The sequence below is a fragment of the Ailuropoda melanoleuca genome, chromosome 12, assembly GCF_002007445.2.
Source record: "Ailuropoda melanoleuca isolate Jingjing chromosome 12, ASM200744v2, whole genome shotgun sequence".
In the NCBI taxonomy this organism is placed as follows: Eukaryota; Metazoa; Chordata; class Mammalia; order Carnivora; family Ursidae; genus Ailuropoda; species Ailuropoda melanoleuca.
In genome coordinates this window covers 62946274-62961409 of record NC_048229.1, presented here as the reverse complement: position 1 = coordinate 62961409, position 15136 = coordinate 62946274, and the positions used below count along the sequence as shown (strand labels likewise).

The 15136-nt window shown below is 38.7% G+C and overlaps 1 protein-coding gene across 1 annotated transcript in view; it reads left to right on the top strand.

Annotated features, from left to right (window-relative positions):
• The first annotated feature begins 684 nt into the window (after positions 1-684).
• TERB1 (telomere repeat binding bouquet formation protein 1) overlaps positions 685-15136 on the top strand; it is a 47633-nt gene continuing 33181 nt past the window's right edge. The window contains exons 1-6 of the mRNA XM_002918441.4: positions 685-727; positions 1237-1317; positions 3859-3921; positions 11543-11653; positions 11842-11970; positions 14607-14735. Of these exons, the coding sequence (XP_002918487.1) occupies positions 3891-3921; positions 11543-11653; positions 11842-11970; positions 14607-14735 (400 nt within the window). The 5' untranslated portion in view covers positions 685-727; positions 1237-1317; positions 3859-3890. The remainder of the gene's footprint in view (positions 728-1236; positions 1318-3858; positions 3922-11542; positions 11654-11841; positions 11971-14606; positions 14736-15136) is intronic.

Here is a 15136-nt window from a genome sequence, read left to right as displayed (position 1 = left end):
TACAAAAATCTCTTGTGGGACGCCTGGCTGGCTCAATTGAGCATGCGACCTTTGATCTCTGGGCTGTAGGTTCAAGCCCCACCTTGGGTATAGAGATTACTTAAAAATAAAATCTTAAAAAAAAAATCTCTTGTGTTTCGTTAGAAACGACTTAAAATAGTTTTCTTACAGTCTTCAGTAATGAATTTAAGCCATGCGTAGATTTTAGCTATGGACATCTTAGGACTACCACTATTTGAAAAGACACATATTTCGGATGTATAAAAATTATTAGAAAGCAAGGACAGAAACCTTGGGAGAGAGGAATGAGGCCAAGCTTGGTGCTCAGATGGCCTCTTAACCCACGCTGTGCCGGGCAGACACAGTCCCAGAGCCAGCCTCATCAAGCCGGAGCCCGCTCTCCTAACTCCTTGTTGCTAATGCTCCTCTGAGCAAAGAAAGACCTAAAAGCCGGGGGCGATGAGATCGGAGGGTTTCCCGTTCACACTGTGACTTTCCACCACTCAAAGACACTGCATCCACCCTCTTCATACCCGGAACCCACGGTGGTAACCTCGGGGAGCGGCGGTCGGCAGAGGCACCGGGTGGGGTGGGGTGGGGCGGGGTGGCCGGAAGTCCCGTCCCACGGAAGTGGGTCGGACCCGTTGGGCGGGAAACTAGGTAGAGCGTCGTCGTAGGCTGGCGGCGAGGGAGAAAGGGCGGAACTGCAGCGCGCTGCGACTCGAGGGTAAAGCTCAAGGCCTCTGCTCCCTGCGCGTTCGGATTCTGCCCGGGTTCCGCCCCGGAACCGGGCTGTGGTCTCCTGTGGACGGTGGGCTACCTCCGGTAGGCCCGGGTCCCCCCTCACAGCGGCTGGGTTGTGGGGCGCCTGGCTATTCCCTCCCTAACCCCGTGACGTGAGGGGGTGGATTGAGCTGGCGGGAATGGGCCTTCCTGAGGAGGCCGACCCGGGCTATAGTCCCCACAGCAGCTGGTGGCAGAAAGATAATTGTTATGTACCATGTAGTCGGGCGTCTGGATCCCGGCAGTTTCCGACCCTGATTGTACTTGAGAATTCCCGGGCGTCTCGCCGGGTGATTCTGGTGTATGGGAGGGATGGGAACCAGTGGTGAGGCCCTTTCTGAGACCGTGGGTCGGGCCGCGTGGGCTGCAGCACTTGAGGGGCGCTCCGGCTGCTGGTGAATCGCCGGGGACGGGGCGGGACTCGCGCCTTTAACCAGTATCGGTCCTTGGCAGGAGTTAGAAGAGTCCTGGTCTAAGAAGAGAGGGCTTGGGGAAGACCTCTGCTCTTCAAAAGGAGATCCCCCGGCTCCTTAGGTGAGACAGGCCTTGGCGTTAATGAGTGCAAACTAGGAAAACGGTGTGGAGGTACCCTTCCCTCCTTGGAAAGATCAGCATAGGGCATCGCCCACCTGTGCAAAGTGGCAAGAAGTGATGAGGATTAATGCGAAACAGCTGCTGCGATCTACAGAGTTTGGGAATGTAAATGTAGTGTGAACATCATCCTGGTATCTTAGCTTGTTTACTGCACCTGTTATTTCTCAGTCTCTTTAAACTATTCTAACAGCTAATTTATTTGCATATTGGCCCTTCGTCCCTCGCTTCTACTGTAAGGAAATTTTCCACAACGTGTGAGTCCAAGCTGGGTATCCCTTGTCAAGAACTTAGTGATGACAATCAGTGGTGGGATTTCAGCCTGCCAGGCTTATACAGAAAATACCATTTATCGTTCCGATATTTTGGGGGTAATATTGAGATTTCAAAAAAGCTTTTCATGTTAACAGTTTCTAGGCCAAGGGAAAGAGTAATTTTCAGCTAGTTTTCTTGCTTAAATTTGAATTTAACAGCACTGTTCTGGGGAGTAGATTGAATTAAACCTGTAAGCGGAATGGTTTCTTCCTTTTACCTGGAAGCCCCCCCCCCCCCGCCCGTGAGAATACAGCAAATAATTTTGAAATCTTGTTCATTACAATTTGCATCTTCACTAAATTACAGAAAACGCTATCTGCTTTATTGAACAGATATTTTTGTGTTGGGGAAGAGACTGTATCTTATAATTTAAAATATTATTACATAATTATCAATCCCTTGAAAGTTATAGCTTGTCCTTTGCTATGGATGTTTCTAAAGCACTTAGCCAGTAAAAAGGTGAATAGGTGACTTGTATCAGTGCTACTAGGTTGTTGGAAAACTCTATTTAATTTTATTGCGCAGTAACCATTTATTTGAAAAAAGTATAAGAAAGGGGATTAGAAGGTATTTTGTCAATTTCAGTTTCAAGATGTTTAGATTTTAAAGTTATATTCCTTTTTAAAATTAAAATCATATTTAAAAGCAGAATAATTAATTCTGACGAATTGAAACCAAGGAAATAGTCCTTAAATTCCTTAACAAAGGAAGAACTTCCACATGTGATACAGTAGTCTATTTTTATAAGTTTTTTTTTTTTTAATTTAGTCTTCCTTTTCCAAATCAGAACCCATTTGCTCAGAGGTAATGGATGTTTATGTATGGAAGACAGTATAATAGAGGATAAGAGTGTATGGCCTCAGATTTTCTTGGTGCCCATTCCAGCTCTGGCACATACTCTCTGTTTGAACTTGGGCAAATTGTTTACCCTCTCCTCATCAGTCTTCATCCTGATAGCTCCCTCTTAGGATTGTTGTAAAAACTAAAAAGATAAAACTCATAAGGTTTACAGAACACAGCCTTGCCTATGATAGGACTTGAATGTTAGAAGCTTTTATTATTATAAAAATTGTGAAAAATAGAAAAAAGTGGGATAAGACACCATAGAACCACCAGCTAAAGACAAGTGTTAATATGTTGTTGTTTTCTATGTAGTTTTATTTTGTGTTTGCCCCTACACAATTGGGATCATGCTGTAGATAAAAAGTTTGAGTCTTGTTCTTTGAGATTAATTATGGAATAAGCATTTTGCCTTGCTTTTAAACATTTCAGGTAAACATCAGTATTCTTGTAACAGTATCCTGTGAATGTACCATAATGTACCTAAACATTCTTTTAATGGAATATCTAGGTTAAAAAAATGGCAAAACTGGTGTATATTTATATATTACCTTATAAAAGATTCTCGGATTTATTTGGGAATTTTATTTCCATTCTGAGAATGAGAAAAAATAGAAAGGATAAGTAGCTATCTCCCTTTAACTTTGTAGTATTGGAGTAAATAAGAATTCTAGAGTCCTGATGACTCTAAGAAGTTAATCAGACTCTGATTTTTCTAATAAATCAATGTAGCATATAAGATGCCATATCAGGGTTGCTGGTTATTTTAAAAATTCTTCTAACAAGTGATATATAAACAAAGATTTTAGCTTAATAGTAGAATACTATGTTGAAAAAAAACATGGGTTGTTAGGAAAATTTTTAATATTAACCTTAGCTCGTGTAGAGAAATGGAGTTCTTAAGTGTGCGCATGCTTTAAATTTCTGATTCGTGGAGCGGTAACCAATCAGAGTGATGGGATGAAAATTTACAGGAAAGAAAATAAGGAGTACCAGAAGTGGATCAGTTAGATTCAGTTAACTAACCACTTTTATGTTTATTTAATAAAATGTGTTGAATGCTTGTAGTACATAATGTCACATGCGTTTATGTAGGTTTTCAAATTTAATTCTTATAACAGTTTTATAAAGTAGGAATTTCCTATTTCGCAGATGAGGAAACTGAGCCTCAGAGAACTTAAGTACAACCTTTGTCTCATATTTAATAGGTCGTAGATTCAGTCCCTGCTCTCTGGCTTCAGGAAAACTATTTTTCCCTACCCCTTTGCATTTATAATTCTGGAATTCTCAAACACTGATTTATATTGAGAGAATACCTTTATCTTATAGATGAAATGTAAGGAAAAAGAATACAGACAAGCATGGAAAGTGAGGACACAAAGAAGATACAAGGTGAGAAATTAAGGATTATTTATCTGGAATTAATTTTATAATCTATTTCTGGGATATACTGCAGATTATCTAACAAGATCCAGGAAATGAAAGAATTATTCAGCAATTTACATACATGTTTATTGTGCATCTGTCCTTCCTGTCACACTGACTTCAGGACACTGACATTCTAATGGGTAAAGGCATGCTGATAGTTAGAATACCATATGATAGCTGATTTAATAGAGATATAAACAAGAACAGCAGGAACCTGAGAGAACCAACACCAAAGTATACGTGGAGGTACAGATTTCAGAGTTGTTCTTAGAAAGATAGAAATTATATCCATGGGCATGAAGGAAATTCACCAGAGAGGAAATATTAAAAAAAAAAAAAAAAGGATGGGAAGTGGTTTTCCTTAATGCACACCATCACGTAAGGGTTTGTCTGAGGAAGAGGACCATCAGAGACTGAGAAAAACATTTCAGAAAGGTGAATGTAAAGTCAGGAATGTGGAATTTTAGAAACCAGCCCTAGGAGAATACTTCATGAGAAAGATTGCTTGAGCTCATCAGTGTAAAATGTCCACAGATGATGACTGAATTATCCACTAGATTTTCTATTTAGAGATCATTTGTTTTATTAACAGTAAATTTAATACATTTCAGCCAGGTTGCAGTATACTGACTTTTGGTTGGGAAGTAAGGATCTGGAGACAGTGTGAATACCTAACTCTTCTTAAAAGCTTGACTAAAGAAATAGGGCAATAGGTACAGGGAGACTGTAATGTTAAGGGAGTCTTGTAAGGAGAGTAGAGACAAGAGAATATATGAAGAGGAAGTGGAGATTCTGGAGAGGGAAAGGTTGAATAAGACTGAAGAGGGGATAATTGTAGATGTCCCTCTCAGACTCTTTATTACACTACGGGAATTACTCACATCTTTCTGTCTCCATCACCAGATTTTGAGTTCCTTGGAATCAGAATTTCCATTTGGTACAGATTGGATGCATGGTAGACAGGCAATAAATATTTGTTAAATGAATAAATGAATAGATTTTTAAGGAAATCTTGGGCCTGTAATGGTGCCATTTGGGTTGCATGTGAGAGAATCAACTTGAACTAGTACAAGCAAGAAAGGAAATATATCAGTTTATATCACTGGGAAACTCAGAGTTGTGAGGAAGAGTTCTCCAAAGAAAGCACAAGAAGGAGGAGGGAAATCATTCTCGGCAGGGAAAAAACCCCGCCAAAGTATACTAGTTGTAGTCACTGTAGGGTCCCACAACACGGGAGAATGGATTAACCATGAACAGGAAGGTGCAAGATACCTGTTCTGGTATTGTAGAGGAAGAGATAACAATGAGTGTGGCTGTAAATATTTTATAGGAATTCTGTGTTGTTAAAAGTGGGGAATTCTGTGAGGCCTAACATCTGTGTCTTTGAGGATTTATCTCTGCATTTGTAACCTGGTTTTGCCCAGAGAGCAAGGCAAGCCAGAGTTGCCAGATAATTAATGGCCCGGGAGCAGCCGTGAACAAATGACTGATTGGAGTTGATGGATAAATACTCTTCACCTTTTGGTGGGGATGACTCTGAGACACGTGGCTCCACCCTGGCTCCCAGAGTTCCCTTGTGGAGTGAAACTCCAGTTACCCTTAATAATAACCTGCTTCTTTCTGCCTTCCTGTCCTATCTCACTTTCTCAAAAAAATACTTAACACTCAAATCCTTGTCTCTTGGTCTACTTCTGGGGAAACCCAATTAAAACAAAGTGGAGGAGAAGGAGATGTGGGACAGGGTTGGAGGTTTAAAGGTAGCTCAGGGGCGCCTGGGTGGCTCAGTCGTTAAGCATCTGCCTTCAGTTCAGGTCATGATCCCAGGGTCCTGGGATCGAGCCCTGCATCGGGCTCCCTGCTCAGCGGGAAGCCTGCTTCTCCCTCTCCCACTCCCCCTACTTGTGTTCCCTCTCTCGCTCTCTCTCTTTCTCTCTGCCAAATAAATAAATAAATAAATAAATAAATAAATAAATAAAATCTTAAAAAAAAAAATAAAGGTAGCTGAAGATTTGGAATAGCCATTGAGGAAAATGGCAGAGGAAGCAGAAGGGTGTGAGAGCTAGAGCTGACCATGGTGGGATTGTTGAGTAGATTTGGGGGTTATAACTTGGAATGCATACCAAATATTTGTAATGGTGTGATTGCTTGATTTTCTTTTTTTCCTTTAGCAGTGCCCAAATTTGGGCTGAAACAGAGAAAGGAAAGTGTTTTGAGTCATGGTTAGGATTATAGGACATGTTTAGTAGGACAGGGGATCAAAGTAATCTTAGCAAGATAATGGTTGAGGTGATGAATCATGGGATCTAGGATGAATAAAAAAGGAAATGAAACTAGAAGCCTCAGTGAACAGGAGGAGTAAAGGGATTGGAGATTTTAGGGGTCAAAGAGTAAATACCAGAATAAAGAAGTAAGACAGTTGAAAGAATTAGGGTTAATATTCTAAAAGTAAAATGATAGACTTGAAAATATTACTGATAGACCTGTTCTGACAATGACAGGGGTCCAAAGTTTGGCATTAGAAGTGAGTAGCCAGATTTACATACAGTTTGAGATATAGAAAACAGAGAGACTGTCTCTTTCCCAGTATCCATATCAGTCACCCAGAAGAACTGAGATTGGGGTCACTTTGGTCATTTGGACAACTGCAAAGCATACCAGTAATTTGGTTTATGTATATAGAATAGCTTTATTAAAATATAATTGACATACCACACAATTCACCCATTTAAGGTATATAATTCAGTTGTTTTTAATATAGTCACAGTATTGTACAACCATCATCACGATCAATTTTAGTGCATTTTTATCACCCCCAAAGAAACCCTGTACCCTTTAGCAGTCACACCCCCCTCCCCAACTGTAGGCAACTGCTAATCCATTTTCTTTCTTTTTTTTTTTTTTAAGATTTTATTTATTTATTCGACAGAGATAGAAACAGCCAGCGAGAGAGGGAACACAAGCAGGGGGAGTGGGAGAGGAAGAAACAGGCTCATAGCGAGGAGCCTGATGTGGGGCTCGATCCCATAACACCGGGATCACGCCCTGAGCCGAAGGCAGACGCTTAACCGCTGTGCCACCCAGGCGCCCCTGCTAATCTGTTTTCTATCTCTAGACTCGCCTATTCTGGACATGTAAATTGAATCATACACAGGCTTTTGTGGCTGGCTTCTTTCACTTAGCATAGTATTTTCAAGGATTATTCAAGTTTTATCAGTATCTTCATTCCTTTTTGTTGGTGAATAATACTCCATTGAATGGATATATCATATTTTGTTTATCCATTCAAGAGGTGATGGAAATCTGGGTTTCCACTGTTTGGCAGTTATGAGTTATGTTGCTGTGAACATTCATGTACAAGTTTTTGTGTGACATGTTTTCATTTCTCTGGGGCATATATCTAGTAGTAGAATTGTTGAATCTGTGGTAAATTTATGTTTAACCTTTTGCAGAACTGCTAGACTTTTTGCCAAAGTGGCTATACCATTTTACATTCTTACAGCAATGTATAAGGGCTCCAGTTTCTTCAGATTCTTGGTAAACACTTGTCATAACCTGTCTTTTTGATTATAGCCATCATAGTGGATGTGAAGTGGTATTTTTTTTTAAAGATTTTTTTTTAATTTATTTATTCAACAGAGATAGAGACAGCCAGCAAGAGAGGGAACACAAGCAGGGGGAGTGGGAGAGGAAGAAGCAGGCTCATAGCAGAAGAGCCTGATGTGGGGCTCGATCCCATAACACCGGGATCACGCCCTGAGCCGAAGGCAGACGCTTAACCGCTGTGCCACCCAGGCGCCCCAGTTTTTGGCTATTACATATAATGTTACCATGAACATTTGTGTGTACGTCTTTGTATGGACACATACCTGCTTTTCTTTTGGGTAAATTCTTAGGAGTGGAATGGCTGGATCAAATGGTAGGTGTATGCTTAACAATTTATGAAACTGCTGAGGGGCACTTGGTTGGCTCAGTCGGTTAACCGCCTGCCTTTGCTCCGGTTATGATCTCAGAATCCTGGGATGGAGCCCTGTGTCAGGCTCCCTGGTGAGCGGGGAGCCTGCTTCTCCCTCTCCCTCTGCTGTCTCTCTCAAATAAATAAAATCTTTAAAAAAAGAAAATAGAGTTTTAAATTTTGATGAAATACAGTATATTCATTATTTTTCTACAGATTGTGTTATTTATGTTGTGCCTAGAAATTTGCATCTAAACCAAGGTGGCAAAGATTTTTTCCTGTGTTATCTCTTAAAAGTTTTATACATTCTTTTTTTTTTTTTTAAGATTTTATTTATTTATTCGACAGAGATAGAGACAGCCAGCTAGAGAGGGAACACAAGCAGGGGGAGTGGGAGAGGAAGAAGCAGGCTCATAGCGGAGGAGCCTGAGGTGGGGCTCGATCCCATAATGCCAGGATCACGCCCTGAGCCGAAGGCAGACGCTTAACCGCTGTGCCACCCAGGCGCCCCTCTTAAAAGTTTTATAGTTCCAGCTTTTACATTATGTCTGTAATCCCTTTTGAGTTAATTTTTGCATATGGTTTGATTCAAGTTTGGTTTGTTACGTTTCTGAATGTGGCTATCTAGTTGTTACAGTACCATTTATTGGAAAGACTATCCTTTCTCCTCTGCATTGCCTTTGTGCCTTTGTAAAAAAAATAAGCCTGTTGGGATTACATTGAATTTATAGATCAAGTTGAGGAAATCAACATTTTAACAATATTTAGTCCTCCAACCCATAAAAAAGGTGTTTTACTCCCTTTGTTTCAATCTTCTTTAATATGTCTCAGCAGTATTTTTTAGGTTTTAGTAGACATGTTGTTCACATCTTTTGTCAGATTTATCCCTAAGTATTTCATATTTTTGATACTATTATAAGCAGCATTGTTGTTGTTTTTAAAGTAGGCTCCATGCCCAAGGGAGAGCCCAGTGCAAGGCTCTAACTCATGACTATGAGTTCACGACCTGAGCTGAGATCGAGTCTGATGCTCAACTGACTGAGCCACCCAGGCTCCCCATAAACGGCATTATTTTTCAGTTTCAATTTTCAATTACTTATTGCTGGTATATACAGAAATATAATTGATTTCTGTATGATAAATGGATATACTGAAATCTTACTATACTCAGTAGCTCTTTTGTAGATTCCCTCAGATTATCTATATAGAAGGTCATGTTATACATGAAGGCAGATAGTTTTACTACCTTCTTCCTAATTTGAATGTCTTTTGTCCCTTTTTCTCATTTGATGGCACTGGCTAAGCTCTCCAGTACAATGTTAAATGGAATGTTAAATAGAATGACATTGGCTAGACTCCCCAGTACAATGTCAAATATCTCTGTCTTGTTCCTGATCTCAGGGATAAAGAATTCAGTCTCTCTGTTAAGTATTACATTTACTATAGGGCTTTTTTTGGTAGGTATACTTTTTTAGATTGAGGAGGGTTTTTTTTTTTTTAATTTTATTTATTTATTTGACAGAGAGAGAGAGCCAGCGAGAGAGGGAACACAAGCAGGGGGAGTGGGAGAGGAAGAAGCAGGCTCCCAGCGCTCCTGGTGGAGCAGGGAGCCTGATGTGGGCTCGATCCCAGGACCCTAGCATCACGCCCTGAGCCGAAGGCAGACGCTTAACAACTGAGCCACCCAGGCGCCCCTGATTTTTCATATCTTAAGCCAACCCTGAATTCTTAGGATAAACCCACTTGGTCATGTTGTATTGTTATTTTAATATGTTTTTAGATTCAGTTTGCTTAAATTGTTTAGACTTTTTACATGAATGTTCATGAGGAATATTGGTCTGTAGTTGCCTTTTTTTTTTCTTTCTAATGGCTTTGGTTTTGGTATTAGGGTAATGCTGGCCTCATAGAGTAAGTTGGGAAGTATTCCTTCACTCTGAACTTTTGGAAAAGTTTGTGTAGAACTGGTATTACTTCTTCCTTAAACGTTTAGAAGAGTTTACAAATGAAGCTATCTGAACCTGGAGTTTTCTTTACAAAAGGTTTTTAAAGTATGATTTCAATTTTTTTCACAGATATAGGACTGTTTAGGTTATCTGTGTTTTTCTTAGATGAATTTCGATAATTTGTGTCTTTTTTTAAAATATTTTATTTACTTATTAGAGAGCGTGCATGCCCATAAGCAGGGAGAGGGGGAGGGGCAGGGCAGAAGGAGAAGCAGACACCCCGCTGAGCAGGGAGACGGACTTGGGGCTCAGTCCTAGGACCCTGGGATCATGACCTGAGCCAAAGGTCAAGGCTTAACCAACTGAGTCACCCAGGTGCCCAGTTTGTGTCTTTCTTAATGATTTTATTTTTTTAAGTAATCTCTGCACCCAATGTGGGGCTCAATTTAGAATCCCAAAATCAGGAGTTGCATGCTTTACTGACTGAGCCAGCCAGATGCCCCTAATTTGTGTCTTTCAAGCAATTTGTCCATTTTACCTAAGTCATTGAATCTATAGATAAGAAGTTGTAGAGAGCTATTATTTACCTTTAAATATAAATAGAGTCTGTGATGACGCCATCTCATTCTGGTATTGTAATTTGTGTCTTTGCACCTTTTTCCTCATCAGTTTGTCTAGAGGTTTTTCAGTTTTATTGATCTTCTCAAAGAACGAGTTCTGTTGTTTTTCTGCTTTCAATCTCATTGATTTTTAGCTTTGATCTTTATTTCCTTCTTTCTACTTACTTTGGGTTTAATTTACTGTTTTCATAGTTTCTTTTTTTTTTTTTTTAAGAGATTTTATTTATTTATTTGACAGAGACACAGCCAGCGAGAGACGGAACACAGGCAGGGGGAGTGAGAGAAGAAGAAGCAGGCTCCCAGCAGAGGAGCCTAATGTGAGGCTTGATCCCATAATGCCGGGATCACTCCCTGAGCCGAAGGCAGACGCTTAATGACTGAGCCACCCAGGCACCCCCTGTTTTTATAGTTTCTTACGATGGAAGCTGAGGTCATTAATTTGAGACCTTTCTTCTTCTTCCTTTTTTTTTTTTTAAGATTTTATTTATTTATTAGAGAGAGAGAACACAAGCAGGGGGGAGTGGCGTAGGGAGAGGAAGAAGCAGGCTCCCCACTGAGCAGGGAGCCTGATGTGGCACTCAGTCCCAGGACTCTGGGATCATGATCTGAGTGGAAGGCAGACGCTTAACCGACTGAGCCACCCCAGCGCCCCAAGACCTTTCTTTCTTTTTTTATAACATAAGCATTTAGTATTGTAAATTTCCTCCCAAATAACTGTTTCGGTAGCATCCTATAAGTTATAATGTGTTGTATTTTCATTTTCATTCAGTTCATTTCTAAATGGCAGATGTTTAAGCCAGTGTAGCTTTATTTAAAGAAAATAATATTCGAATTTTCTGTTCTTATGTTTCATGCAAGGGGAAAATCTAACAGTTATAAGAAGTTCATTTCAAGTTCTTTTATTTAAGGAATATCTTTTATATAGCTTTACTGTTTGATTAAAAAAGGAATATATACTTATTATTTTAAAAATGAACATTACAAAGATATATTTAGAAAGTGAAATTTAAATGGTTAGTTTTTGAAAGGAAACATTTAGTTTAAAAAAAAATGAAATTTTTGTTCTTCAGAAATGAAGACTGACCTAAACTTACTATTGGAGTGCCTGAAGTATCAAATGGACAACCCTTTCTCACAAAAGGAAGCTTTGGTCACTATTCATTCAATTTGTCAACAAAACAGTAAGACATGATAGTGAATTTTTATCTGTGATTCTTGTTCTTTAGTATTGTGGTATATGAAATATGCATAGTTCTTTCTCTTTGAGTCAGTTACTCTGCATGCTTTGTTACTATGTTCATGTGATTTATTTTCTCCTTACAAGATTCATAATATCATTTATGTTTTGTTTTGTCTGCACACCCTATAGGTAATGCAGGTGTTTATTTTCGGGAAATTGGTGGTTTGATGTTTGTAAAAAATCTTGCAAAGGCAAGTGAACATAGCATGGTAAAAGAAGCAGCCTTATACACATTAGGAGCTGTTGCAGAACAAAATGGTAAAATATGAAAACTTTTTTTCATTATCCTTCAGGCATTGTGCTATATTTTAACAAACTACTAAAAAGTGATTTTAGAATTAAGTTCCTTTTTTACATGTCTGGATAGTTTTATCCAGGTATTTTATTTATTTAAATTCATGCATGCCAATTATTAACTAATGAAGGAGCTAGTAAAATATGACAACTGTTTCAAAGGCAATGATAAAAAAAAAGCATAGGCATTAGAGAATATTGAAATGGATTTATAAGTAGGCATATAACTGGTCAGTATCTGTGGGGCAACAGTCAGTTGCATTCTACTGGCCAAAATGTTTTGTATTTCTATGATCAAGAATAACCTGGGGCACCTGGGTGGTACAGTTGGTTAAGCGTCTGACTCTTGGTTTTGGCTCAGGTTGTGATCTCAGGGTTGTGAGATTGAGCCCTATGTGAGATTCTCTCTCCCTCTTCCTCTGCCCCTCCTGCTCATGCATGCGTGTTCTTGTGTTTGCTCTCTCAAAATAAATTTTATTTATAAATAAATAAATAAAAATTTTTAAAAGGATGCTATCAGTTTTCTACAATTTACAGAGATGTAAAGTAGCCCAAAGACAGTGAAAGACACAGATAATCTAGAAGGGTGTGCTAGAAGGGACATTCAGTAATCATGTCAAAATCTTTCACAGTTTTTCTTGCTGTTAGTCGGAAACATTTTTTTCTTTGTGTTCTACTGTACTTATCTTTTTTTTTGTCATGCAAAAGTTTTTTATTTTTGTAAAAATAAAATTCATCATTCTTTCCCCTTTTTGCTTCTGGATTTTTAGTCATAGGAAGGTTTTCCATACTCTAAGATTCTAGGGGAATCCACCCACATTGACTATTGGTACTAATATGGCTTTATTTTTTACTATATTTACATTTTCCTTTTTGAATTATCCTGGGGTATGGCATGATGCATACTCCAGTTTCATCTTTTTTATATGCAATCCAGCTATTCTAACACTTGTTATTAAAAAGATCTTTTTCACGTTGATTTGAGATGCTATTAGTACTTCATCAGAATCCATATATGTTGGGTCTAGCTCTGGTTTTTCTATTAAGTTCATTCTCTGTATATCTAGGTACTTGAATCAAAAGACGAAGATAACTTACAACATCTTGTATATGGATAAATATACTCTGGGTATAGAAATTCATGTACAGGAAAACATTTTCCTGTAGTATACCCAAAATGAAGTTGAATCTAAAGTATTGGTTTGTCAAACAACTTTCTATTCTTAAATTTTCATTCATTTTTTTTTTTTTTAATGTGGGGCTTGAACTCATGACTCTGAGTTCAAGACCTGAGCTGAGATCAAGAGGCAAATGCTTAGCCACCCAGATGCCCCTTAAATTTCCATCCATAAATATTTCTTCATCATTTGGTAGGAAGCAAGCTGTGTGCTAATCATTCCGATAAATGAGACGCTGTCCTTGCCTTTGAGAGAAAATCTAATAGCTGGTTCTAAATACTGGATAAAACACAAATTATATCTCTGTGTTCAAATTATTATTTTTTTAAAGATTTTTTTTTAAAGATTTTTAATTTATTTATGTGATAGAGAGACAGCCAGCGAGAGAGGGAACACAGCAGGGGAGTGGGAGAGGAAGAAGCAGGCTCCCAGCAGAGGAGCCTGATATGGGACTCGATCCGGGAGCGCCGGGATCACGCCCTGAGCGGAAGGCAGACGCTTAACAACTGCGCTCCCAGGCACCCCAAGATTTTATTTTTTTAAGTTTATTTTTTTTTAGTAATTTCTACACCCAATGTAGGGCTCAAACTCATCACCCCTAAGATCAAGAGTTGCATGCTCTTCTGACTGAGCCAGCCAGGTGCCCTCTCAAATTATTTTTAAAAAACTCTGTTTATTATATTATTATCACACACACACACACACACACACACACATGCGTGTGCACACACACACACACACACACAAAACCCTACTGTCAGGTATCATTTTTGCTTTTTGAAAAGATATTTTTATTTCCAGAAAGTTCTTAAAAAATAACACCAAGTATCCTTTGTCTATCTTCTAAAGCAGGTTTCTGAATTTTTAAAAAATTTTTTCTCTTGCTATGTTTTGTTACTTACGAATCCTCTTAAATTTTTTTTCATATTTTACTTTTTTGTTCGTTTAGGTTTGGGGTTTTTTTTGTTTTTTTTTTTTAGATTTTATTTATTTGCCAGAGAGAGCGAGCAAGCAGAAGCAGGGGGAGTAGCAGGCAGAGGGAGAAGCAGGCTCCCCACTGAGCAAGGAGCCCAATGTGGGACTTGATCCCAGGACCCCGGGGTCATGACCTGAGCCCACATCAGATGCTTAACTGACTGAGCCACCCAGGCATCCCTAGTTAGGTTTTTATTAGAAATTCTAGGAGATTGTGTACATGTTTTGGAACCTCAGTCAAGTACTTCTGATTAAGGTACTGCTTTTTTGGTCTGCTAATTGAGTAAGCACATATCAATTTGTCAGAAATTTTGTTGCATGACTAATAAATGTCAACGAAATAAGATCTGATTGAGAACCATCTGTTTGGCAACTTTATATTTTGTTCAGCATATTTTAAAAGTTATGCTAATGCACAGAAATTGAAATTATATTTTTATTTTTCAGTTTACTGTCAGCAGACTTTGTGCACTTCAGAATTGTTTGAAGACTTAACTTGGTTCTTATGTAATGATTCAAACACAAATTTGAAAAGAATGTCTGTCTATGTTATTTTGGTTCTAGTTTCAAATAATAGTAAGTACATTCTTTTATGGTATAGAAGCATTTAAAAAAAAATAATGGATTGAAATAGTCTTTGTCCCTTTTACTCTAGTCTTTATATCAGTGTCTTTTTTTTTTTTTTTTTTTCTTTTCAAGTAGACTCTACTCCTGGTCTCAATGCAGGGCTTGAACTCACAACCCTGAGATCAAGACCTGAGCTGAGATCAAGAATCAGACGCTTAACCAACTGAGCCACCCAGGCGCCCCTGTATCAGTGTCTTTTTAAAAATCTTACTAACTTCTGAGAACTACTAGCTTTAAAGAAAAGAGAATCACATATACTTAACTGTTAGATATTTATTAATTATAAGAAGTAGTAAAGATATTTGTGTTATTTAACATTGAAAAGGAGCAGCTTTAAAAGCAAAAGAGGC